The sequence below is a fragment of the Scyliorhinus canicula genome, chromosome 4, assembly GCF_902713615.1.
Source record: "Scyliorhinus canicula chromosome 4, sScyCan1.1, whole genome shotgun sequence".
Classification (NCBI taxonomy): domain Eukaryota; kingdom Metazoa; phylum Chordata; class Chondrichthyes; order Carcharhiniformes; family Scyliorhinidae; genus Scyliorhinus; species Scyliorhinus canicula.
In genome coordinates this window covers 85,379,450-85,403,399 of record NC_052149.1, presented here as the reverse complement: position 1 = coordinate 85,403,399, position 23,950 = coordinate 85,379,450, and the positions used below count along the sequence as shown (strand labels likewise).

Genomic DNA, 23,950 nt, shown 5'->3' with positions numbered 1-23,950 from the left:
GGGAATACTCGTTTTTCTCAGCGGTCCATAAGGTGTACTCGCGGATTGACTTTTTCATGGTGGGGAAGGCGCTGCTGGCTGAGGTTAAAGGGTCAGAGTACTCGGCAATTGCTATATCAGATCATGCTCCGCATTGGGTGAATACGGTACTGGAGAAGGGGATGGTACAGAGACCAGGGTGGAAGTTAGATGCTGTTGTGGACTGTTGGGGACCGAGGGTACTGTGACAAAATTGAAAAAGTAACCGAGGAAGAAGTAACGGGTGAGGTGTCAAAGGCGATTGTCTGGGAGGCTTTAAAGGCGGTAGTGAGGGGTAAGGTGATCTCGTTCAAGGCTAGGCTAGACAAAGAGGAGAGGTTGGAATGTCAGAGGGTAATAGATGAGATGCTGGATGTAGACAGGAGGCATGCAGGAGATAGGGACCCAGCGCAGTTGGAAAAGTGGAAGGAACTCCAGGCGAGCTTTGACCGACTATCTACCAGGAAGGCAGTACTCCAATTGAGGCGAGCAAGGGGGGTAGTTTACGAGCATGGAGAGAAGGCGGGCTTGAAAAAATCTCACCCAGTATCGTTCCTCCCCCCACCCCACTTGTTCGCCTCGTAGGCCCATCAAAACCTGCTAACCAGGCTCCAATGTCTACAGCCCTCCTCTCACCTCACCTTCGTTCACTAGCCGACTTTAGTTAGCTAGTGCGGGTAGACCCCTCTCCCCCAAAAAGGCATACTGTCCTCTCCCACCCAGACCCCGAAGAGTATGTTGGCAGGTCAGCTCCGTAGGGAGGCTGCGGCAAGAGAAATTGTCCAGGTGCGGGACAGGGCAGGGAAGTTGGTGGTAGCTCCAGATCAGATTAACAAGGTCTTTAAGGAATTCTATGAGAGGTTGACAGGTCAGAGCCACCTGGGGGAGGCCGGGAGATGCAGGAATTTCTAGATGGGCTGGAGTACATGAGGTGAGGGGAGAGCGACAGAGCTACAATAGAGGGGGCAATAGTGGAACAGGAGATAAAAGATGTGATATGGAAGAGCAGTCGGGGAAGGTGGCAGGGCCGGATAGGTTTCCGATGGAATATTATTTTAAAATTCAAAAATAAGCTGGTACCGCTGATGGTGGGGGATGTTTGAGGAGGCGATAGGGAAGGGGTTGTTACCACAAACTTTGGGGAAGGCATCGATTTCCCTGTTACTTCAGAAAGATGAGGATCCGACGGAGTGTGGGTCGGAGAGGCCCATATCACTTTTAAACATGGACGCAAAGATATTGGCGAAGGTACTGGCAGGTAGGCTAGAGGAGTGCCTCCCGAATGTGATAGGTGAAGATCAGACAGGGTTTGCGAGAGGGAGGCAACTCTTTTCGAACATTAGAAGGGTATTGAACGTGGTTATGGTACCGGCGGAGGGGAAGGGAATAGAGGTGGTTGTGGCATTGGATACCGAGAAAGCGTTTGACCGGGTAGATTGGGGGTAGTTGATGGCAGTTCTAGAGCGGTTTGGAATTGGACGCAGATTTGTGGACTGGGTAAAGTTATTATATAAGGAGCCAAGGGCCAGTGTCCATACAAATAACATCAGCTCAGAATATTTTCCTCTCCACCATGAGACTAGGCAGGGATGTCCTATGTCCCCCCTGCTGTTTGCACTCGCGATTGAGTCATTGGCCATCGCATTAAGAAGTTCGGGGGTATGGAAAGGGATAGTGCGGGGGTGGGGGGGATAGAACATAGGGTGTCCTTACACGCCGATGACTTGTAATTATACGTGTCGAACCAAGTGTGTCAATAGGGGGAATACTGGAGCTGCTTCGGGTCTTTCTCAGGGTACAAATTAAATCTAGACAAGAGTGAATATTTTGTGGTGTCTCGGCCAGGGGTGGGGCAGAGGTGGGGGTCTGTCATTCCGTAAGGCAGAGACTCACTTTAGATACCTGGGGGTACAGGTTGCTCGAGATTGGGAGGGGGGGCTCCGTAGGTACAACATTTCTAGTTTGGTGGGGAGGGTGAAAGCTGATCTGGCAAGGTGGGATGGTCTCCCTCTGGCGGGTCGGGTACAGGCAGTTAAAATGAATGTGCTGCCGCGATTCCTGTTTATTTTTCAATGCCTGCCAATTTTCCTGACAAAGGCATTTTTTAGTGAGATTGAAGGGATGATTACCTCATTCATATAGGGAGGGAAGGTGGCCAGAATTAAAAAGGTGCTACTACAGAGAGGAAGGCAGGCAGGGGGTTTGGGTCTTCTGAATCTGATGTATTATTACTGGGCAGCGAATGTGGAGAAGGTACGGAGCTGGGTCAGAGGGGTTGACTCCCAATGGGTCAGAATGGAAGAGAGTTTGGGTCAGGGGTCGGGTTTGAAGGCGCTAGCGACAGCGCCGCTCCTGAAGGTCCCGGGGAGATACTCAGCGAGTCTGTAGTAATAGCTTCGTTGAGAATTTGGAGGCAGTTTTGACAGCACTTCCAGTTGGGGGCAGGGTCAACGGAAATGCCGATTTGGGGGAACCATAGATTTGAGCCAAGGAAGCGCGATGGAAATTTTCGAAGATGGGAGGGAAAGGAATTAGGACACTAAAAGATTTATTTCTTGAGGGTCGTTTTGCGGGATTGAAAGAGCTGGGGGGTGAAGTATGGGCTGGAGAGGGGGAAATATTTAGAAACATGCAGGTTCGAGACTTTGCCAGAAAGGAGATACAGAGCTTGCCGGTAGAGCCGGCTTCCACATTGCTGGAGGAGGTGCTAACGACAGGGGGACTGGAGAAGGGGGTGGTATCGGCGGTTTACGGGGCTATTTTGGAGGAGGAGAAGGCACCACTAGAAGGGATCAAGGCAAAGTGGGAGGAAGAGTTGGGAGAGGGTATGGAGGAGGGGTTCTGGTGTGAGGTGCTCCGGAGGGTGAACGCCTCCACCTCATGTGCGAGGTTGGGGCTGCTACAGCTGAAGGTGGTGTATATAGCGACTATACAAGGGCGAGGATGAGCCGGCTCTTTGAGGGGGTAGAAGATGTGTGTGAACGTTGCAAGGGGGCCCCGCAAACCACGTACATATGTTTTGGTCCTGTCCAAAGCTGGAGGATTACTGGAAGGAGGTGTTTCGGGTAATCTCTAAAGTGGTGCACGTGTAACTGGACCCGGGCCCTAGGGAAGTCATATTCGGGGTTGGAAACGGGCGCGGAGGCAGATATTGTAGCTTTCGCCTCGTTGATCGCCCAAAGGCGGAGCCTCTAAGGGTGGAGATCAACCTCTCCACTTTGTGCCCTGGCATGGCGGGGGGACCTGCTGGAATTCTTGACGCTTGAAAAGATCAAATTTGAACTGAGGGGAAGGATGAAGGGGTTCTACATGGGCGTTATTCATTATGCACTTTCGAGAATTGGATCACATCGAACATTGGGGGGGGTGGCTGGGAGAGTTGGGGGGAGAGGGACTGAATATCTTAATGGTGACTATGGGTGATTCCTGATTCGTTTTTATCATTTATGTTAACATGCGGGCTAATGTCTGGGGTTTGGTGGGAGGATGGGATCGTTGTTATTGATATGGGGATTGACATTACATTCGTAACTGATTATTGTTTATTGTTGGGTGTAAATTTGGGAGAAAATGTGAAAAAGGAGAATAAAAAATCTTTTTTTTTTAATTTACAGATTAAAATAGTGTGTTAACCAGTACTTGCAACTTGTCAAAAATAAGTTTTGATCTATAATAAATTAATAAGTCAGTTGTTTAATGAAATAACACTAGTTAAAGTCTCTTATTCTGGGCACCAGAAGTGAAGGCAAACAATTGGCCATTTTGGTGAGAAAATTAAATGAACAAAATCAGAAGAACAACCAAACAACTCAATAAACAACCAATATCCACTCCCCTGCCCCTACTCCCCTGACATCACCCCCTTCTCACATCCCGCCTTCCCCATTTTAAGAAACTTACCCTCCCTCCACCCCACTAACCCACCCCCACCCCCGCTGACCTCTCAAACCCCCTTAAAGAATCAATAAACGGCTTTCACATCCGGGTGAACCTGTCCACCAACTCCTTCAAGGCAAGCATAAGTTTCTCCAACCTCAGGAATTACGCCAGGTCGCTCAACTATACACCCGCTTTTAGAGGCTCTGAGTCCCACCACCAGAGCAAGATCGGTCTCCGGGCTATTAGGGAGACAAAGACCAAAACATCGGCCTCTCTCACCCCCTGGACTCCCGGGTCTTCCGACACCCCAAATATCGCCGCCTCTGGACTCAGGACCATATCCACACCCAGCACCTCAGACATCACGTCCGAGAACCCCTGCCAGAACCCGCTCAATCTTGCACATGTCCAGAACATCTAAATGTGATTCACAGCCCCTCCCCCACCCCCCCCCCCACCCCCCCCCCCCCCCCCCCCCACACACACACACAGCCCATACCTCTCTTCTAACCCCTTAAAGAACTAACTCATCCTCGCCATCATCAGATGCGCCTTATGTAAAACTTTGAACTGGATGAGGTTCAGCCTTGCACACGACTAGGACGCGTTCACCCTCCGCAAGGCCTCCGCCCACATCTCAACTCCCACCTCCTCCTCCCATTGCACTTGATGTCCCCAGCAGGGTTCCCCTCCCATTCCATCAACTCCTTATAGACAGGTGACACTTTCCTCTCCTCTATTTCATCCCTCAATAGCACTAGTCCCGCAATCCCAGGGGCGGCAGCCCAAGAAAGGACAACACCTTTCTCCTTACAAAGTCCTGAACCTGCAGGTACCAAAAGCCATTCCCCCTGGTTAATTCATACTCTTCCTCCAGGTCCTCCAACTTCACAAATTTGCTCCTATAAACAGAGCGACAAAGCACTCTATCCCTGCCTGCCCCCCCCCCCCCCCCCCCCCCCCCCCCCCCCCCCCGGCAAAACCTCACGTCCTGCCCCGCCGGTGAAAACCTATGGTTATCGCAGATGCTGCCTCCACTGCCCCCACACACTTAGGGTCAACACCACCACTGGGCTCATGGAGTACCTGACTGGCAGGAACGGTAAAGGCGCCAAAAACAAAGCCCTTAAACTCTAAACCCAATCCACCAGAAACCGCCACATCCCCTGGTCCCTGGTCAGGGGGTCTGACTCATATAACCGTCTATAAAATGCCTCAAACTCCCCATTCACACCCTCTGGGTCCATCACCACCTTGCCCTTATCATTCCTAACTCTACCGATGTCCCTCACTGTCTCTTGCTTTCTCAACTGATGGGCCAACATCCTACTCGCCTTCTCCCCATACTCATACAATGCCCCACTGCCTTCCCTGTAGAAACTAGCCCAAACCCCATCTGGAGCCTCTGACTCTCATTCAACGACCCTGCCTCTGGTGCCTCCGAGTATCTCCTGTCCACCCTCAAAATCTTGTCCACCAGCCTTTCCCTCGCCTCCCACTCCGTTTTCTCCCTATGCACCCGAATTGATATAAACTCCGCCCTAACCACCGCCTTGAGTGCCTCTCACTTACCAAAATTCTGGTAAATGACTATGCCCTGAATTGGGATGATGTGGATTTTATGAGGCGGATGTTAGGGAAGATTCCTGATTTGGATTTGCAGCAGCTGATTATGCGGGGGAGGGGAGCCGGCCTTGACTTCCTCCGTATCATTTAGCTCCACATATCCCCGAATATCAGCCCACACCTACTTGCATACCTCCTCATACTCCAACAACCCCACATCCAGCATCCATTGTGAACGCTGCCCCCCCCCCCCCCCCCCCCCCCCCCCCCCCCCCCCCCCATCTCCCTGGGCCACTCGCAGACATCCATCCAGTGCGGCGCATGGTCAGAAATCACAATCGCACAATACGTCGAGTCAGCCACCCCACCGGCAGCATCTTATCTAGCACGAAAAATCAATCCGGGAGTGCACCCGGTGCACATGGGAGAAGTAAGAAAACTCCTTCACCCTCGGCCTCCCAAATCTGCCTTGACTGGGTGCCACCAAATGTACGGCCACTCAATCCATGGCTGCCACTGAAAGTCTCCGAAAATTAAACTTGTAAATGAACGGCATGCCCTTGGAGAGTGGGGCGAGATGACATATGCATTTCTCCTATCCCTGTGATAACACTTTTGTAAAACCTGTTGTATTGCTAAACTGTGATACTTTAACCTTCTTTTCTACATGGTAGATAAAGCCAAGAAGTACAATCAGTTCAGACAATACAGGCAGTTTGAATGACTCATGGAGCCAAGCGACGAAATCTGCTCAAATAATGCAATCAGTTCGGATTACAAAATAGAATAGAAACTTACAGCACAGAAGAAAACCATTCAACTCATCCTGCATGAGCCAACAACCAGGCATCAAGCCTAATCCTACTTTCTGGGTCTTGGTCCATAGCCTTGTAGGCTTTGATACTTCAAGTCCATTCCAAATACGTGTGAGCATTAAGCAGAGCATGAACTGAATCTCAACCAATTTTGACATTTTATGTGATCTGATTTAAAAATGAGTCCTAACCCCACTGGTTGCATGGTGTCATGATTTTACAGGAGGTCTTCAAATAAGAAGCAGTCTGTAAATTTGCCATTTAATTTAAGAATGTTGGGCAGGTTCCCGAGAAAAGGTGCCCAGTGGGCCCCAAGCTCTGGATGGCTGGCAGTTCCATTGAGAGGTGAACATTGCCAAGGTGGCTAGTAAACCACAAATGCACCTCAAAGTTGGGAGCCTCGAACAAGTAAGTTAAACATGATTTCCCTTCAACAAGTCCATGATGGCTTTCCTGAATTAATTTGAACAAGTGACTAAATTTTGACCCAGATTACCATTTCTTAAAAATGTTCTCAACACTGAGGTTAAACTGACTGGACTGTGGTTGCTGGATTTATCCCGAAACCATTTTTTGAACAAGGGTGTAACAGTTGCCATACTCCAGTCCTCTTTAATCACCTCCTAAAGACTTTTGTAGAGACAGTAACTCTTCAACTTTCCCCTTTATTTCCCTCAGCATCCTTGAGTGTATCCCATGTTGACCTGGTGACTTAGCAATTTTAAGTACAGCCAACCTTTCCAGAACCTTCTCTCTATCAAATTTTAGTCCATCCACTCTCTCAATTCCCTCCTGTTTCACATTGCCAGCATCTTTTTCCTTGGTAAATAACAGATGCAGAGTATTCATTCAGTATATAAGCCATGCCTTCTGCCTCTTAGTTTTTTTTGGTCTCTGCTAGTTCTATGCTACCTTTTTACCAATTGTATGTCTGTAGAAGACTTTTTGATTTCCTTTCTTACGTGAAGGCCTTCAACTATCAAGGGGTGAGCTGAAACATGAACAGAAAATGAAGGAAATACTCAGCAGGTCTGGAAGCATCCGAACTTAAAACAAGGTCTGATGCAAAATTCTACTGCTTTCAAAGACCAAAGTGTCACCTTACAAAGGAATTTTATCTGTTCATCAATGTTATATTGATGAAAGAACATCAATCTGAAATGTAGCTTTCTCTCTCCATGGCTACAGTTTTATTTCATATTTCCAGCATCTGCACTATTTTGCTTTTTTAAGGATGGGGCTGAACTAGTTTTGTAAGAGATCTGTACTACATAATGTTTGGCAGATCAAGCTTGTTTTGAAAAAAAAATTTAGAGTACCCAATTCATTTTTTCCAATTAAGGGGCAATTTAGTGTGGCCAATCCACCTACCCTACATATGGGGAGAATGTGCAAACTCCACACGGACAGTGACCCAGAGCTGGGATCGATCCTGGGACCTCGGTGCCGTGAGGCAGAAGTGCTAACGACTGCGCCACCATGCTGCCCTAAGATCAAGCTTGTTAATATTATATTTAAAATAAGGACAGTGCGAGAGAGGGGGAGAGCACGCAAGAGAGGGAGCAGAGTCCTCAAGAGGGAGGGGCAGAGTGCGTGAGAGTGAGGAGAGTGCACAAGAGGGAACAGAGTGAGCGAGAGGGAGGAGAGTGTGTGAGGAAAGTGCGGGAGAAGTTTGAGAGAGGGAGGAGAGTGCATAAGAGAGGAAACAGAGGCAGCGAGAGTGGGAAGAGAGTGCACAAGAGAGGGAGGAGAGTGCGCAAGAGAGAGGGAGCAGAGTGAGTGAGAGAGGGACCAGAGTGAGCGAGAGAGGGAGCATTGCACAAGGGAGGGAGGAGAGTGCATAAGGGAGGGGGAGAGTTCATGAGAGAGAGTTTGAAGAGAGTGTATAAGAGAGAGAGGCAAATGCACGGGAGAGGATGGAGAGTGCGTGAGGGAGGAGGAGAGTGCACAAGAGAGGGAGAAGTGTGTGCAAGAGAGGGAAGAGAGTACATGTAGAGAGTTCAGAGAGAGAGGGAAGAGGATTCATGAGAGAGGGAGGTGAGTGAGAGAGGGAAGAGTGTTCGCGAGACGGAGAGTTTGTGAGGGAGGAGGTGTACAAGAGAGGGAGGAGAGAGCAAGAGAGAGGGAGAATCGTATGAGGGGGAAGAGTGCTTGAGAGAGGGGAGAGTTTGCATGAGAGAGGGGGTGAAGTGTGAGAGTGAAGGAGTGGAGTGGAGTGTAAGAAAAGGAGTGACAGGGAGGAGGGTGCGGAGTGTATGAGTGTGTATGAGAGGGATGAGAGGAAAGAAAATGTGTGTGAGTGAGAGAAAGGGGAGGAGACTATGTGTGAGAGAGAGAGAGAGGTGAGATAGAGAGTGGCGTGAGAGAGAAGAGTATATGTGCACAAGTCTAGTTCACTCTCAGTCTCAGGATTATTATTCACCCTTCCTCCCAAACACTAACAGGCTTTCTCAGTGGATGTGGGTGAGTGAATGAGCACACTAAGCCTGGAGGGAGTCTGACACACAAACTCTTAACCTATTGCACTCAAATAGACTTCTTTATTTATTTCTCTTTTTTTAAATATCAATTTATTGCTTGGACATTGTTTTTATGCTTAACAAGTTGTTTCTTTTCATACTTTTTAAAAATGCTTAATGTTGTGCCAAACCTCTTTCCGAATAAAAGCAAAATATTGTGGATGTTAGAATCGAAACCAAAACAAACGCAGGTCTGGCATGCTGCTGTGGAGAGAGAAAATAGTTGACGTTTTGAGTTCGTATGATTTCTTCAGAGCTTTGTGAAATGTACTTAGGGCCCTTGAGTGAGATGTACACACACACACCACACACAGGTTGGACACGCTTGCTTCAAACTAAGGCCATGACTCGTTTAGGAAGAAGAGCCAGGAGCCTTTAACAGTGGAATCAAAACAAATTAACTGTCCATTCTCAACTGCCATTTCAATGCTGCTTTTCCAGGTACAAAGCCATCTACCACATTTGCCGACAAAAACAAGAATGATTGAACTTCAAAATTAATTTATTGGTTGTGAAGCACTGTGGAACATTCAGTGAATGTAAAAGGAGCTAAATAAATGAAAAATACTTCTTTGCTTACCTGGTTGCTCTTTCAAGTACTCGCACACAGTTGGAATTAACTTACTGCCATCCTCGTCAGGTTTTGGCATGTCAGGAGGAACATCGTCATGAGCAGGATCACACATTTTCAACAGTTTTCCAGTATTTCTCTTGAGAACTATAAATGAAATGAATGTTCTAATCATATCAATACCAACTGTCTTCTACACACAAAATGCAGGCATTCGCAAGCTTTTTTGGCTTTGTGGGCTTCCTGAATGCAATTAGGCAATTCTGTTACCTACATATGCAATTTGAAATCTATGCTTCAATATTTCGCACAAAGTTTGCCGATAGCAACGAGAAAAATCAATATTCAGATTTAGGAATGGTTTAAACAGAATTTGAAACCCACATCCTTTCTGTCACAAGCAACTCTTACTTCCGTCTCCACAACGTTTCCCATCTCCCAATATTATCTCAGGCTCTTTGCCACATATACAAGTCTGGGATGTGACAGGGGGAAGGTGTCTGACATCTATAAGGTAATGCAGGAGGTGGAGGATTCGTCAGTGGAGGAACTGAAGGCTAAATGGGAGGAGGAACTCGGGGAGCAGATAGAGGACGGGACTTGGGCGGAGGCCTTGGAGAGAGTCAACTCTTCCTCCTCATGTGCGAGGCTTAGTCTCATCCAATTTAAGGTGCTGCACCGGGCCCACATGTCCGGGACTAAGATGAGTAGGTTCTTTGGGGGTGAGGACAGGTGCACCAGATGTTCGGGGAGTCCAGCGAACCACACCCATATGTTCTGGGCATGCCCAGCACTGGAAGAATTCTGGAAGGGGGTGGCGGGAACGGTGTCGAGGGTGGTCGGATCCAGGGTCAAACCAGGGTGGGGACTCGTGATTTTTGGAGTTGCGGTAGAGCCGGGAGTGCAGGAGGCGAAAGAGGCCGGTGTCCTGGCCTTTGCGTCCCTAGTAGCCCGTCGAAGGATTCTGTTACAATGGAAGGATGCAAGGCCCCCAAGCGTGGAGACCTGGATCAGTGACATGGCGGGATTTATAAAATTGGAAAAGGTCAAATTTGCCCTGAGAGGATCAATACAAGGGTTCTATAAACGATGATGTGGAGATGCCGGCGTTGGACTGGGGTGAGCACAGTAAGAAGTCTTACAACACCAGGTTAAAGTCCAACAGGTTTGATTCAAACACGAGCTTTAGGAGCGCAGCTGAGGAAGGAGCTGTTCTCCGAAAGCTCGTGTTTGAATCAAACCTGTTGGACTTTAACCTGGTGTTGTAAGACTTCTTTCTATAAACAATGGCAGCCTTTTCTGGACTTCCTGGCTCAGAGATAGGTAACTTGGTCAATAGCAGCAGCAACCCGGGGCGGGGGGAGGGGGGGGGGGGGGGGGGGGGGGGGGTGAGCATTATTGTAGTGTTTATTCTGTAACTTTATAGTGTGTAATACCAGCAAACAGGTAAGAAGTCAATCACCTTGGTATATTCACACACTGTGAAATAGGGAAATAAACTTAATATCCTTCACTTTTACTTCAAAATTTCAGATACCAAAATGCATTATGATTAAAAGTTTAAGTAAAACTATCATTTTTTAAATGTGGAATTTATTATCATGAAGAAACTAAAGGTTGCAGAAATATGAATTAGTTGCTCAGGGCCAGGGAAAATGGTTTGAAATAATTATTAAATGAAAAGCGATCATTTCTGGTGATGGTGACGTGCTGAGTAGATGCACATCAGGTGGGACTCCTCCAGGCCATAACCAAAGAGGTATTTTTAGGTGAATTTTGCCCGAAAATTGCAATCGATGGACTGGGGGAGAAGGTGGAAGTGCAAGAAAAAACAATCCAGGAGTTGGAGAAAGCATCAACAGACCACAGCTACAGGATAATAATAATCTTTATTATTGTCACAAGTAGGCTTACATTAACACTGCCATGAAGTTACTGTGAAAATCTCCTCGTCAACACACTACCGCGCCTGTTCAGTACACTGAGAGAGAATTCAGAATGTCCAATTCACCTAACAGCACAACTTTTGGGACTTGTGGGAGGAAACTGGAGCACCCAGAGGAAACCCACGCAGACACAGGGAGAATGTGCAGACGCCGCACAGACAATGACCCAAGCCGGGAATCGAACCTGAGACCCTGGCGCTGTGAAGCAACTGTGTTAACCACTGTGCTACTGTGCCGCCCACATCGTCGATCTGGAGGCAGAGGTAAAAGGTTGGTGGTGGCCCAGGGGAACTTCAAAGGGAAAGTCGAGGACCAAGAGAATAAGTTTCGACACCAGAACATTTGAATTTTGGATCTGCGAGAGGGGATTGAGGGCAAGAACAATGTGGGTTACCTTGCCCAAATTCTGGGCAACCTAGTCAGGAGAGAGAGCACCCGAACCTGTCGGAGGGTGCACAGGTCGCTCTGGCCAAAATACAAGGCGGGGAAACAACCGAGAGCGGTCATCGTGGAACTACATTGATACAAGGAACATGAGAGGATCCCGAGGTGGGCATGATAGACGAAGGGAGCAGCAAAATCTAGGTATATCAGGACATTGGGGCAGACTTGGCAAAATGCAATCCAAATTTAATCAACGGGGAAAAAAGACAGGCATGGCTAGGGAATTGTGATCTTTCATGTAGCAGATGGGGGCAGTGCACCCATGGCAGTTCCTGCACCCTGATGGGGAGGAATTCTCATTCTTTTCGCCGGTGCACAAAGTACACACACATATTGCCATCATTGCAATGGGGAAATTGGTGCTTCCAGAAATAGTCAGAGCGGAATACTTTGCGATACTCATCTCCAACCACGTTCCACATTACGTGGATGTGAGGTTGGAGACTGGCTGAGCCCAGCATCCCACGTGGAATTTGGACACGGACCTTTTGGCCAACAAGGTCTTCTGCCAGAAAATATTTCAGGCCATAGGCGATTACATCACTTACAACCAGAACGGGGAAGTCTCACCTTCTACGTTCTGGGAGGCACCGAAGGCGATGATTAGGGAAGAGATTATAGCCTATAAGGCATGTAGAGACGGGGAAGAGAGGGTGGCTAGGCAGCAATTGATCGATTCCATGCTGGAGGTTGACAGAAAGTACTCCGAAGTCCCGACCATAGAGCTTCCGGTGCAGAGGAAAAAGCTGCAGATGGACCTTAACCTGCTATCCACTAGAAAAGCAGCGCACCAACTCCACCAGACACACGGGACCTTCTACGAACACGGAGAAAAGGCTAGCCGCCTGCTGGCTCATCAGCTGAAAAAGCAGGCAGCCACAAGGAAGATAGTGCAGGTGAAGGATAGCAGTGGCGGACTGGTAGCTGAACCAAAAAAGGTCAACCAAGCATTTGAGGCCTTCTACCAAGGACTGTACACCACTGGGTTCCCCCTAACAGGGGCGCGGGGATGAAACGGCGCCTCGATGGACTGTCGTGGGGGACAATAGGCGAGGGGAGCTGGAATAGGACTGGGAGAGATCATGGAGAGTATAAACTCCATGCAGGCGGGGAAGGCGCCGGGACCCAAGGACATAGAACAAAATGAGGCAGTATTTCAGTTTGACCGGGATGTTCTCCATGGCCGCATCTGCGGTGACCACAAATTCCCATCAGCCATACTTGACGCCACCTTTAAAACATGGAGACAGGAGGGGGGAACGCTAGCGGTCAGGGACTTCTACATAGAGGACAGACTTGCGACCCTAGACAAACTATCCGGCAACTGTGGGTGATGTTGTTGATCGCCAGCTGAACAGGATTCTCTGGCATATGATTAAGGAAGCAAAAGCCAGGGCGTCGGCCCACCCCCATAGGTAGTTCTGGCTGGTCTGAAACCCTGAAGACTGCCACTTTTGGGCATGGCTCCACCCTCACCCCACAACCTTGGACATCGCCTCGAAGAAGCGATCAAGTACACCATCCCAGGGTCAGACGAGGGATTCCACAAAGGGGCTATTCATCAGCCTGATCCGAGATCTGTTCGAAGCCAATAGTGATTAGGAAGGGGGAGGGGGGCCGAGGAGGGCAGACAAGAGCACACAAAGAGGGGGGGGGGGGAGGGGGGAAGCAAGGAAATAACCCAGAGGAGTAGCAGATATAGCAGATAGAGACATGGAAAAAAAGGGAGGGAACCCCCCATAGTGAACCCAAAGACAACAACAGGAACCACATAAGAGAGGAACGAAGTCCAACAATCCAACAAGGCGAAAGGTGGTGCCAGGAAGGAGCTCGACTATCAAGGGGAAGGGGATGGAAAAGGAGGGGAGCGGGAAAGGGGAAGGGCCGACGGAAGGAATGTGTGTGAAATTTGTACATAAGAAACATCACAACGTGTAAATATCAGGTACATTATATGCTAATCTGTTATTGTGTAAAAATTAGAAAATGGCAATAAAAAACCTAGTCACACCTGATTTAACCAAGTGCACCCTTTACAGGGAGACTAACGGTGTAATTGATTTACTCAAATGGGTAATCTGGGAATGCCTCTGATGAATCGTACGACTATTGACGGTAACTTCTGGATTTGTGTGCAACTTTGCCTGCATGCGGATTGCAGAGCGTACTGTCAGTTTGAATGGAGTAGTGATGACAAAAGTTGACGATGTCAGTATCATTATCACTGCAAAATCCAGGCCGTTAAATCTGAATCCTTATTCTTGCATTTAAATCCAAGTTTCTATCCCAGGCGCTTAGCTCTTCAATTTCCTCCACTCCTATCTCACTCTCTAAACACACAGTTTTTCTGACTGTCCTACTGTGATTTCACTACAATCTGTCCTACAACCACCCCACCACACATCATTTCTGCCTGTTATAAAAACTTTCTGAGGACCCATTGTGACCAATAAATAAACCAGCATAAGATTTCTCAACCCAGTGGTATTTTGTAAACATCCCATGAGTGCAGGGCGAAAATGTGGTTCAGTGTATGAACTTTAACCAAGCATTTCAACCATGGGACTGCCGTGCATTTCCAGCATTTTCTATTTTCCTTTAGAGTTGACTTCTGGTCCGTCCAACGATGTGAAAGTGCTCAAATGTAACTGAGTGGGATGTGGGGTGTGGGTGTCCCATTTCTTGATGGCAGCAAGAGCCGCCACCAATCGCCCCACTTGCAGAAATTTAACTTTCTCCTTGTCTAAAGCAGCGGCTCAAGAAGATGCTCACCACCGCCGGCTGGAAGGCAGTGAGGGATTCACAATCCTGGGAGAGGGTGAGCTGATCGTTTGTGACGCATGGGTAAGACTTACAGGAACTGCGGGGTCCGCTCACCGAGCTGGCGCAGCTTTACTCACTCCGCCGTCCTCGGGCTGCAGCCTGCCCGTTGCTAAGGCCGCTCGGAATCCGTCCGTTGCTAAGGCCGCTCGGGATTCTGTCCGTTGCTAAGGCCGCTCGGGATTCTGCCCATTGCTAAGGCCGCTCGGTATTCTGTCCGTTGCTAAGGCCGCTCGGTATTCTGTCCATTGCTAAGGCCGCTCGGAATCCATCCGTTGCTCAGGCAGGCCGCTCGGGATTCTGTCCATTGCTGAAGCCGCTCGGGATTCTGTCCGTTGCTAAAGCCGCTCGGGATTCTGTCCGTTGCCAAGGCCTATCGGCGACGTGGGGGGGGGGGGGGGGGGGGGGGAAGAAAGCGACTCGTTACCACGGCAACAATCAAAACATCAACCTCACGCATGGCCTGTTTTATTATTTTGAACATTTTCAGTCCCTGTCAGTTTTTAAGCAGCTGTTGAGAGCAGCAGCCTGGGTTGTGAGTGCACTGGCTTTATTAGCCTGTGTGTGTGGGCTTGTGTCCCAGAGGCTACGGTCAAGTGGCCAGTTTGGTGTCGCGCTGCGGCTCCCCAGCACCCAGAGAACATTACTGTACGCAGACCGGAACTTTTACCTTCATGTTCCTCCAGTTAGTTTCAAGCTGTCAGGCCTGAAGCAATTTAAGTTCGGGGAGAGTTGAACAAGAGACGACGCAGGGTGGCATGAGGCACACTGGGACTGGGGTGCTGAGGCCGCTGGCTCGAATCCCGGCCCTGGATCACTGTCCGTGTGGAGTTTGCACATTCTCCCAATTCTCAAGTCAGAGGATGACAGATTTCACACCACAACCCAAAGCTGTGGAGGTAGGTGGATTGGTGATGCTAAATTGCTCCATAATTGGAAAAAAATAATTGGTTACTCTAAATGTATATTTAAAAAAACAAGAGACGACACAATGCTGGACAAATACAATAACAGATCAGCAAATATACACCAAACAATCATAACAGTGAAGTACTAATGCTTATCACTAAGTGCAGTTAGGCATCTGAAAATAACAAGTCTCAAAGGGAGAAATGTCTACATCAGCGGATAAGAATGTACCAAACATATTAAAATGGAATATAAACAGAAAATGCTGGAATAGTCACCAGATCTAGCAGCGTCGGTGTTAAAAGGTGTTGCAAAGTGTGATAATGAAGCACAAAGTAGAAAAGCAAGAAATTCAAGCCCCAGTCGTAACACTCGCGAGCAGAGATTGCCAGTTCTGGGCGGGATTCTCCGTCTCTGAGACTCGTAGAGTTCCACGACAACAAAACTGAGTCACACCTGGACAATTCTGCTATTGTTGAGGGGGCTAGCACCGGTGCCACATGGAACACAATCGATTCTAATGAGAAATGGTGCCGAATTTGCCAGTTTCGCGATTGACACTCAGGAGGCTGAGAAGCTGCAGCCACATATACACACTGCACTCCCAACACACCATCCCAGCCAACAAGATGACAACGAGGAGAGCAGCCCAAGATTCGTGGACGCAGAGATTGAGACTCTCCTGGATGCAGTGGAGGAGAGGAGGATGATTCTGTACCCCGGCCCGAGAAGGAGGCTGCCAGCTGCCGTCGTTTGCCGTACCTGGGCGTGGGTGGCAGAGGCAGTCAGCACCATGGGCAACATCATCTGGACCGACCCGCAGTGCTGAAAATAAATTGCACGACCTTGTCAGGCCGATCAGGGTGAATAGGCAACACTGTGCCCCTGGCACCAACCCCCTCTCACACACCCGTGATTCTACCCACCCCACCCTACACTACATGCCGACACCCATACCGCTGCCATGGCCGGGTGTGCAAAACCACCGGCACGGGAGAAGACAGGAGGGGACAGCCAGACCTGCAGCCCCTCACTGTGGCTGAGCAGAGGGCCCTGGACATAGTTGGTGGCCCCAAGGTCGCTAAGGTGGAGTTCGTCCGCGGGCGAGGAAGTGAGACCCCAATTAGTTGCGGTTCCCCGTGACACATGTGAAACCCCCATTTAACCACCCACACCCCCCCATACCACCTTCATTCCCATACCACCCCCACCTCATCAGCCCCCACACTCACCCCCAACACCGCCACCAGCTCGTGGTCTAATCTTGTGTCGTGCAGCAGCTGCTGCAGATGGGGCGGGTCCATCTGGCTTTCCCCACCCTCAGCCAGTGCCACAGCGAGAGCCCCCCCCCCATGAGCCGAGCAGCCAAGAGAGCAGTTCGGATGGCAGCCCTCCCCTCGAACCCGGGAGACCCCAGAGCTCACGTCAGAGGATGACACAGAGTTCCCGTCACAGCTGTTTCCAACACCCTCCACCATCCCAGAGACACTCCCCTCGGTTGGACACTTCAGTGAAGAGGCTCCTGGGACACTATATGGTGCGCACCACACTTCGCATCCGGTACAGCAGGTGAAGGTAGGAACACCCGAGGGGGCGGACGGTTGGAGGGCAGGCCAACCTGTTGCTCGTTCTGGGTGAGTGTGCTTAACACTCAATTTGGCTCTGTTTCGTTACTTAGCTCTGGAGTCGCCAGGTATCGTTAAGATACTGGCACAAGTTTCAAGGTCAAGTTCAAAGCAATAAAACCATACACCAATTAGTAAGTTCAAACAAATGAGTTTATTATAATACAATTATAATACTACCCATGCACACGCTAAGATGACTAAACTATTCCTACCACTAAATAAACCAATACTTATCTTAAAGGGAACTGCCGGATCAGGGGACAAGGCCTCTTGCTCTGCACTGGTCCGTAGACTTCAGGTTGGTACGGGTTAAAAAGGGGTCAGGAGTGTCTCTCTCCGGTAGCGATCGTTGTGAGACACTTACTTGCTGGCGGCTGCTGTCCCAAACCTCTCCTCTCTCTCGGTCAAGGTCTTCTTCTGTAAAAGGCTGGTCGAGAGGGCTGGTCAAGAGAGGAGGGCTGGTCAAGAAGAACGAACTAAGCTTGGGACCTGTCTTTTATAGGTCCTAGGGCTTCGCGCCCTTTTGGGCGGACCCTCTATCTGCTGGGTATCTCCTCCCAATCGATTTGTTTGAATCCCCCCAATACTGAGGCTGTCTCTCGGCTACTGGGCGGGCCTTCAGGTGCTTTGTCTTCGAACCCCGCAGGTGCCGGGGTGTCTGGTATCCTATACAATGTTGCAATCACTTCCCTATTTGTGTCCATTGTCCCTGGGATCGTCCCATTAGGGCAGCACGGTAGCATGGTGGTTAGCATAAATGCTTCACAGCTCCAGGGTCCCAGGTTCGGTTCCCGGCTGGGTCACTGTCTGTGCGGAGTCTGCACGTCCTCCCCGTGTGTGCGTGGGTTTCCTCCGGGTGCTCCGGTTTCCTCCCACAGTCTAAAGATGTGCGGGTTAGGTGGATTGGCCGTGCTAAATTGCCCGTAGTGTCCTAAAGAGTAAGGTTAAGGGGGGGTTGTTTGGGTTACGGGTATAGGGTGGATACGTGGGTTTGAGTAGGGTGATCATTGCTCGGCACAACATCGAGGGCCGAAGGGCCTGTTCTGTGCTGTACTGTTCTATGTTCTATTACCATGTTAACTGTCCCGGAGATTGCCTCATTAGTATGCAGAATCTTCGTTTCGGTGCTGTCTGCTCTCTTAGCAGACAGAATACACATTGGCTTGGTGCAGCCTGCTTGTGCTGCAAACTTTGTCCATTTTAACCTGCAAGCTTTGCGTTCCTCCATTTTGTATTGAGGGAATGGCCAACTTCGGTGGCTACAAACCCCAGGAACTACCTTCCGGCCAGACGGATTTCAGGCTTCTGGAACAGACAGTCCCATCAATCGTGGAAGTGCAGAAGCAGAGTCACGGACTACATGACAGAATGTCGGTGAGAATTCAGTATCTGCAGGTGCAGCAGCAGGAAGTGGTGCCTAAAACGTTTGCCACCCAAGCCAACACCGTACGTGTAGCGTCCACAGTGGAGGCTTTGGGGGGCGACGGTTTTGACTATAAACCAGCATGTCCAAGACCTGGGGCATTCTGTGCAGGAGCTGGCTGAGGCCCAGGGCAAGGTTGCCGCCTCACAGTCAACCATATGCTAGAGGCACCTGCAGATCGCAGCGGCACTCCTGAGCATAGCCCAGCCACAGCAGGCCATGGCTGGGAATGTCAGTGGCATTCCCCAGGCGCTGGCTGATGTGGCACAGATGCAGAAGGAGGTGGCCTAGTCCCACAGGGAAATGGCACAGTCACTGGCTGACGTGACAGAGACCCAGAAAGTGATAGCACAGTGAATGGGTGATGTGGCGCAGTCCCAGACAGAGATAGTCCACTCCCCGTGCTCCATGGCCGTGACCGTGCGGACCCTGGTCACGACCAGAGCGGGCCTCCAGGACTGGCAGTGCCAGGTGGCAGGGGAGCCTCAGGGGATAGCTCTACTCGCACCCCCTTCCCATGGAGTAACCCAGGGGCAATCGGGCACCCCGAGGGAGGTGGTGATGGGGCCCATGCCGGAACACAGCAGCACCTCGGACCCCATCCTCCCATATCCCTGTCGCATCTGGTGGGCAGCTGGCGGCGGAACACACTGGCACCACGTCATCTGGGACACCAGAGCAACAGCCTGACACATCGAGGCTAGTTCACCCCAGAACATGGCTGCCAACAGGGACCCAGGTCAGGAATCACAGCAGGCTGCCACAGTGCGGCAGGTATGTATCATGGAGGGATTTGCAGGCGGGGGGTGGCCAGGGATGTGGGGATGGGATGCGCTGTCTGTGCCCCTGGCCAGTCTACCCCCCAAGTTGGTGAACCTGGAGGTGATCAAAGCGTCCCGTGCGTGTTGGCTCTGGCGCACACGTAGTGTAGCCTCCCGTGCCTGCCTGGGCCCCATGTCCTGCCCATCCTCCCCCTCTCCCGCATCCTCCTCATCAGGCGAGGCCTGGTGTCCCTCTGCTGCACGATATCGTGGAGGATGCAACAGACTGCCAAGACGTGGGCGACCCTCTCTGTCATACTGGAGGACCTCTCCAGAGCGTCCCAGGCACCTGAAACGCATCATCAGGAGGCTGAAGCACAGCTCAATTATGCTCCTGGTTGCTGTACGGGCTTTGTTGCCATGGGTCTCCGCCTTGGTTTATGGCCTGCAGATCAGTGGCATGAGCCACAACCTCGTGATGAGCAGTTAGATATTTGACTTGAGAACAGAGCTGATTACGTCCTCAGAACAGAACAACATATGCACTTAAACGGGCGCATGGTGTAATCAGAAACAAGCTCCTCAGTGCTAGGGACCTGGGTTCAATTCTGGCCTTGGCTTACTGTCTGTGTGGAGTTTGCATGTTGTCCCCATGACTGTGAAAGTTTCCTCCCACAGCCCATGATGTGCATAGGTAGATTGGCTGTGCTAAATTGCCCCTTAGTGTCCAACAGTTAGGTGGGGTTACAGGGATAGGGCCAAGGTAGTGGGTTCTTTTGGAGGGTAGGTGCAGACTAGATGGACCAAATGGTCTTCTTCTGCACTGGAGGGGTTCTATACAAATTTATAGTACACAGTAACCTCTTGGCTTTTGTACTCCATGCTCCTATTTGTAAAGCCGAGGATGCTGTATGCTTTATTAACCACTCTAATCTGCTGTCACCTTCAACGATTTATGAATGAATAGAAGGTCTGTCTGCTCCTGCACTACAACCTATAAACCGTATCCTTCCATCTATCCTGTTCACCCAAACATTTTAATCTTTAATCAAATCGCCTCTTACCCTTTTAAATTCCAAGGAATACAACCAGAATTTGTGTAATATCTCCTAATTTAACCCTTAAAAGTACACATTCTGAAAACATTTTGAACATTGAAGAAAACTCATTAACTTTCTCTGTAAAATTCTGAAGTTTTTTCACTTTGGTATCATCACAATACAGAAATCTGATTGTCTTGCGATCAGTGAACCAATTTACTGCTCAAAGGACCTAAATTCTTCCAAAACAGAATAGCTAAACTTCTGGTCATCTTCAGTTGATAAAGCAATTAAGTAGTTTTGTGGGGAGATCAAGAGCAATCTTACAGATTCATAGAATTTACAGTGCCGAAGGCAGCCATTCGGCCCATCGAGTCTGCACCGGCTCTTGGAAAGAGCACCCTATCCAAGGTCAACACCTCCACCCTATCCCCATAACCCAGTAACCCCACCCAACACCAAGGGCAATTTATCATGGCCAATCCACCTAACCTGCACATCTTTGGACTGTGGGAGGAAACCGGAGCACCCAGAGGAAACCCACACACACACGGGGAGGATGTGCAGACTCCGCAGTGACCCAAGCCGGAATCGAACCTGGGACCCTGGAGCTGTGAAGCAATTGTGCTTTCCACAATGCTACCGTGCTGCCCTATGATGTAGTGTAAAATGGCCATTTGTAGCAGATATGACAAGTAGATCTAGTTAGTGGAATAAAATCAATTATAATTTAAGATCTAAAACTTAAGTTTATTTACCTTGGTAGTGTTATGATAGGGAGATCCTAGAAATGGGATTGAAGATGCAGTGGGTAATTTAGGGGTTAACAGACCGAGGGTAAAACTGCTAGCACCGAGCCAGAGATGTACACCCACACCTGAGTTACATCATTCCATTCAGATTTAAACATTAATGCAAATAAACAGGATACCCCTGTTCAGCCAGGGTGATTCTCTCAAGATCCATTGTCCTCTGGAATACCCAGCTAATTACAGAGTCTGATGGCCTCTTGTCTGTAAATTGAGAAGTTAGTGCTTATTTATAGCATGGCCTTGTAAATGGAAGTGGGCCATCAAAAGCCCAGATAGTGATGATGAGTTGAAGTCTGGGCACCCAGGAGAGAACAATTCTTTGAGGGGCTGGCGGGAGCTGAGAAGAGAGAAAATAATCCTGTTCGAACAGGTGGGAACAGAAGGATTTGAAAAGCTGCCACCGCGACAGGCTTTCAAAAAGGGGTCTGAAGGAGCTACACTAACAGGAATATATTCTGTAACTGCAAATATTGTTGCCTGCCTAAATGGAGTTGAGGGTTGTATACAGTATTCATTTTACATGCTGTTTAATGGGAAAGTATATGTTTGGGTTAAAAGATACATGCAATCTGTTCTTGTTAGGTTTGGAGATTAAAAATGTTAATATTGTTCTTCCTGGTGTTGATAAAGTTTTGTTTGTTTTTTTAAAAAAGTCCCATTTCTTATGCAATCATACCTGCAGCAAATCGATCTTTCCGCAAGGTCTTAAAAATAAAAACGTTGTGGTTCTGGTCCAATATCTTAAGTCACTGTTGTGATCTGGCCAGGTGTCTGTTCAAACGAACACTTTCATCCTTCATTTCAACCAGCTTCAAACCTATTATTTACCACACAAAACCCCATTCTCCCATAAGAAGCAGGATTAGGTTGTGGATCAACGTGTGGAATATAGAGTACAAGGCAGATTCAACATTGTCACAATCTGTACCAAATGTGAGACCTTATATAAAATACTTTTGTCTGTCATATTGAACCTTTTTTCACACATGGTAGACTATGGGGGGGGATTCTGAATTGGTACCTGGAGTTCACTGACTGATTAAAACAAGGATACCAGGAGAATATAGCCATCTTCATAAAAGTGAAAAACAGCCTCTGCACTGAAATGTATGTTACATTCCAAAAGGACTCTTCAAGACAATGAAGAACCAGAGACAAAATTTTATTTGGATTTTAAAAGTACAACTTACAGGAAATGACGTGACTGTTTCAAAAAATGTCCTTCCTCTTTCAGAGAATAAGACAACAGTAACAGTACAAATCGAAACTGCTGGTACATTGAATACTGATTCATTTGCCATTTCTTTCTGCTTATTGCACTTTACTGACTGGCACATTGACACAATGAACAAAATATCTCCTAAAAAGGTTTCACACCCTCACCTGGCCAATGATGTCAGTTTCCTTACCTCCATTTTACTCCTCAATGATGTCAAGTTGTTTGTGTATATATATATATATATATATATATATACACCACAACTTTGTTCCTATCCTAACAGTTTATGGAATTGAACTAAATCACTGAAAAGGCAGTTGTAATGGAAAGGTGCTGTGAGCACATCACTGAGTTCCTCAACAGAGTCGCCAACATTGCGGCCAATCCTCTGCAGCAAATTGACCAGTTGCCCAAGAAAGAAAGCCCATCTCATCCTCCTTCCACCGAAGGGATAGCAATCAAATGAACCGAACACAACAAAGTCCCTGACACAGACAGAATTCTAGATTTGGAATTTTAATAGTACCAGGCCTGCTAACAAGCTTACGGTCAGTTTCAAGAGTATTTGGGGCCAGGAGAAAATTCAATAGGATCTCAAATAAGCCAACAGAATCAGTATCCGGAATCAGAAAGGACACAAGAATATATGCTGCCACTACCAAGGAATAGGGCTTCTATCAAATCACAGGAAAGACACTTAAAAAGATCCTATAAAACCTTCTACCAGATGTCCTCATGAATTACTGTGGTTTGACAGCCAACTTGTGGGACTACAGTATGGTGTTTACAGCATGACACTTATAAGGAAATGCAGAGAGCAAAAGGATCTCTATGTGCTGTAAATGAACCTAACCAAAGCTCTTGACTGAGTTGAAATGGCATGTTGGATATGTTTGCGCTGTGACAAGATGCCCAATGCTTTGTGGTACGCAGTGGCATAAAGCCAGGATGCGCCACAACTTCACCAACTCTTCAATGTCTCTTTTTCTGAAATGCTTAAGGAAGCCACCAGACATACTTTCAGGAATTAATAATACGTTCCTATCAGGGAAACTCTTCAGTCTGCATTCCTCCAAAGTCTCAGAGGCAGTAATCTGTATTCAAGTGACAATGCCCCAGCAACATGAAAGACATCCAGATTATTGACTTCCAAATCAGTGTCGCCAACACGGAGGTTATATTTCAACCAGCACCAATTACACGCTATGAAGGGCCTGTTGGCAGCAGTATCTCTCATACCTTGACAGCTTGCTCTCTATAGATGCCATGACTGCTGCAGATATGATCATACAGGACCAGTAAGCAAGTCCTGCTTATCGCCAATACCATGATCTCGTCTGGAAACAGCATGGCATTAAGCAGAGACCAAATCAAACTCCACCAGGCACTGTTCCACTGCATGGTGCAGAATCCTGGAACGATGTTGGGTGTCACAAAGCTCTGGAACGCTTCCAAAGACACCCAAAATCCATCATGAGAACTTGATGGCAGGACAAAATCTCAAAACAATGAGTTCCACCATTGTGTTGGGCTTAACAGCATAGCAATCACCCTCCAGAAAATACAATTTGGATGGGCAG

At 48.6% G+C, this 23,950-nt stretch overlaps 1 protein-coding gene across 6 annotated transcripts in view; it reads right to left on the bottom strand.

Moving 5' to 3' along the window:
- axdnd1 (axonemal dynein light chain domain containing 1) overlaps positions 1-15,435 on the bottom strand; it is a 314,107-nt gene extending 298,672 nt beyond the window's left edge. For 2 of the 6 annotated variants that reach the window (XM_038794660.1, XM_038794665.1), the window contains exons 1-2: positions 14,614-14,949; positions 9,378-9,515 (exon numbers count right to left, since the gene is read on the bottom strand). In XM_038794660.1, the coding sequence (XP_038650588.1) occupies positions 9,378-9,483 (106 nt within the window). In that variant the 5' untranslated portion in view covers positions 9,484-9,515; positions 14,614-14,949. The other 4 variants (XM_038794662.1, XM_038794663.1, XM_038794661.1 and 1 more) reach the window with 4 other exon arrangements.
- Between the last annotated feature and the right edge of the window lie 8,515 nt (positions 15,436-23,950).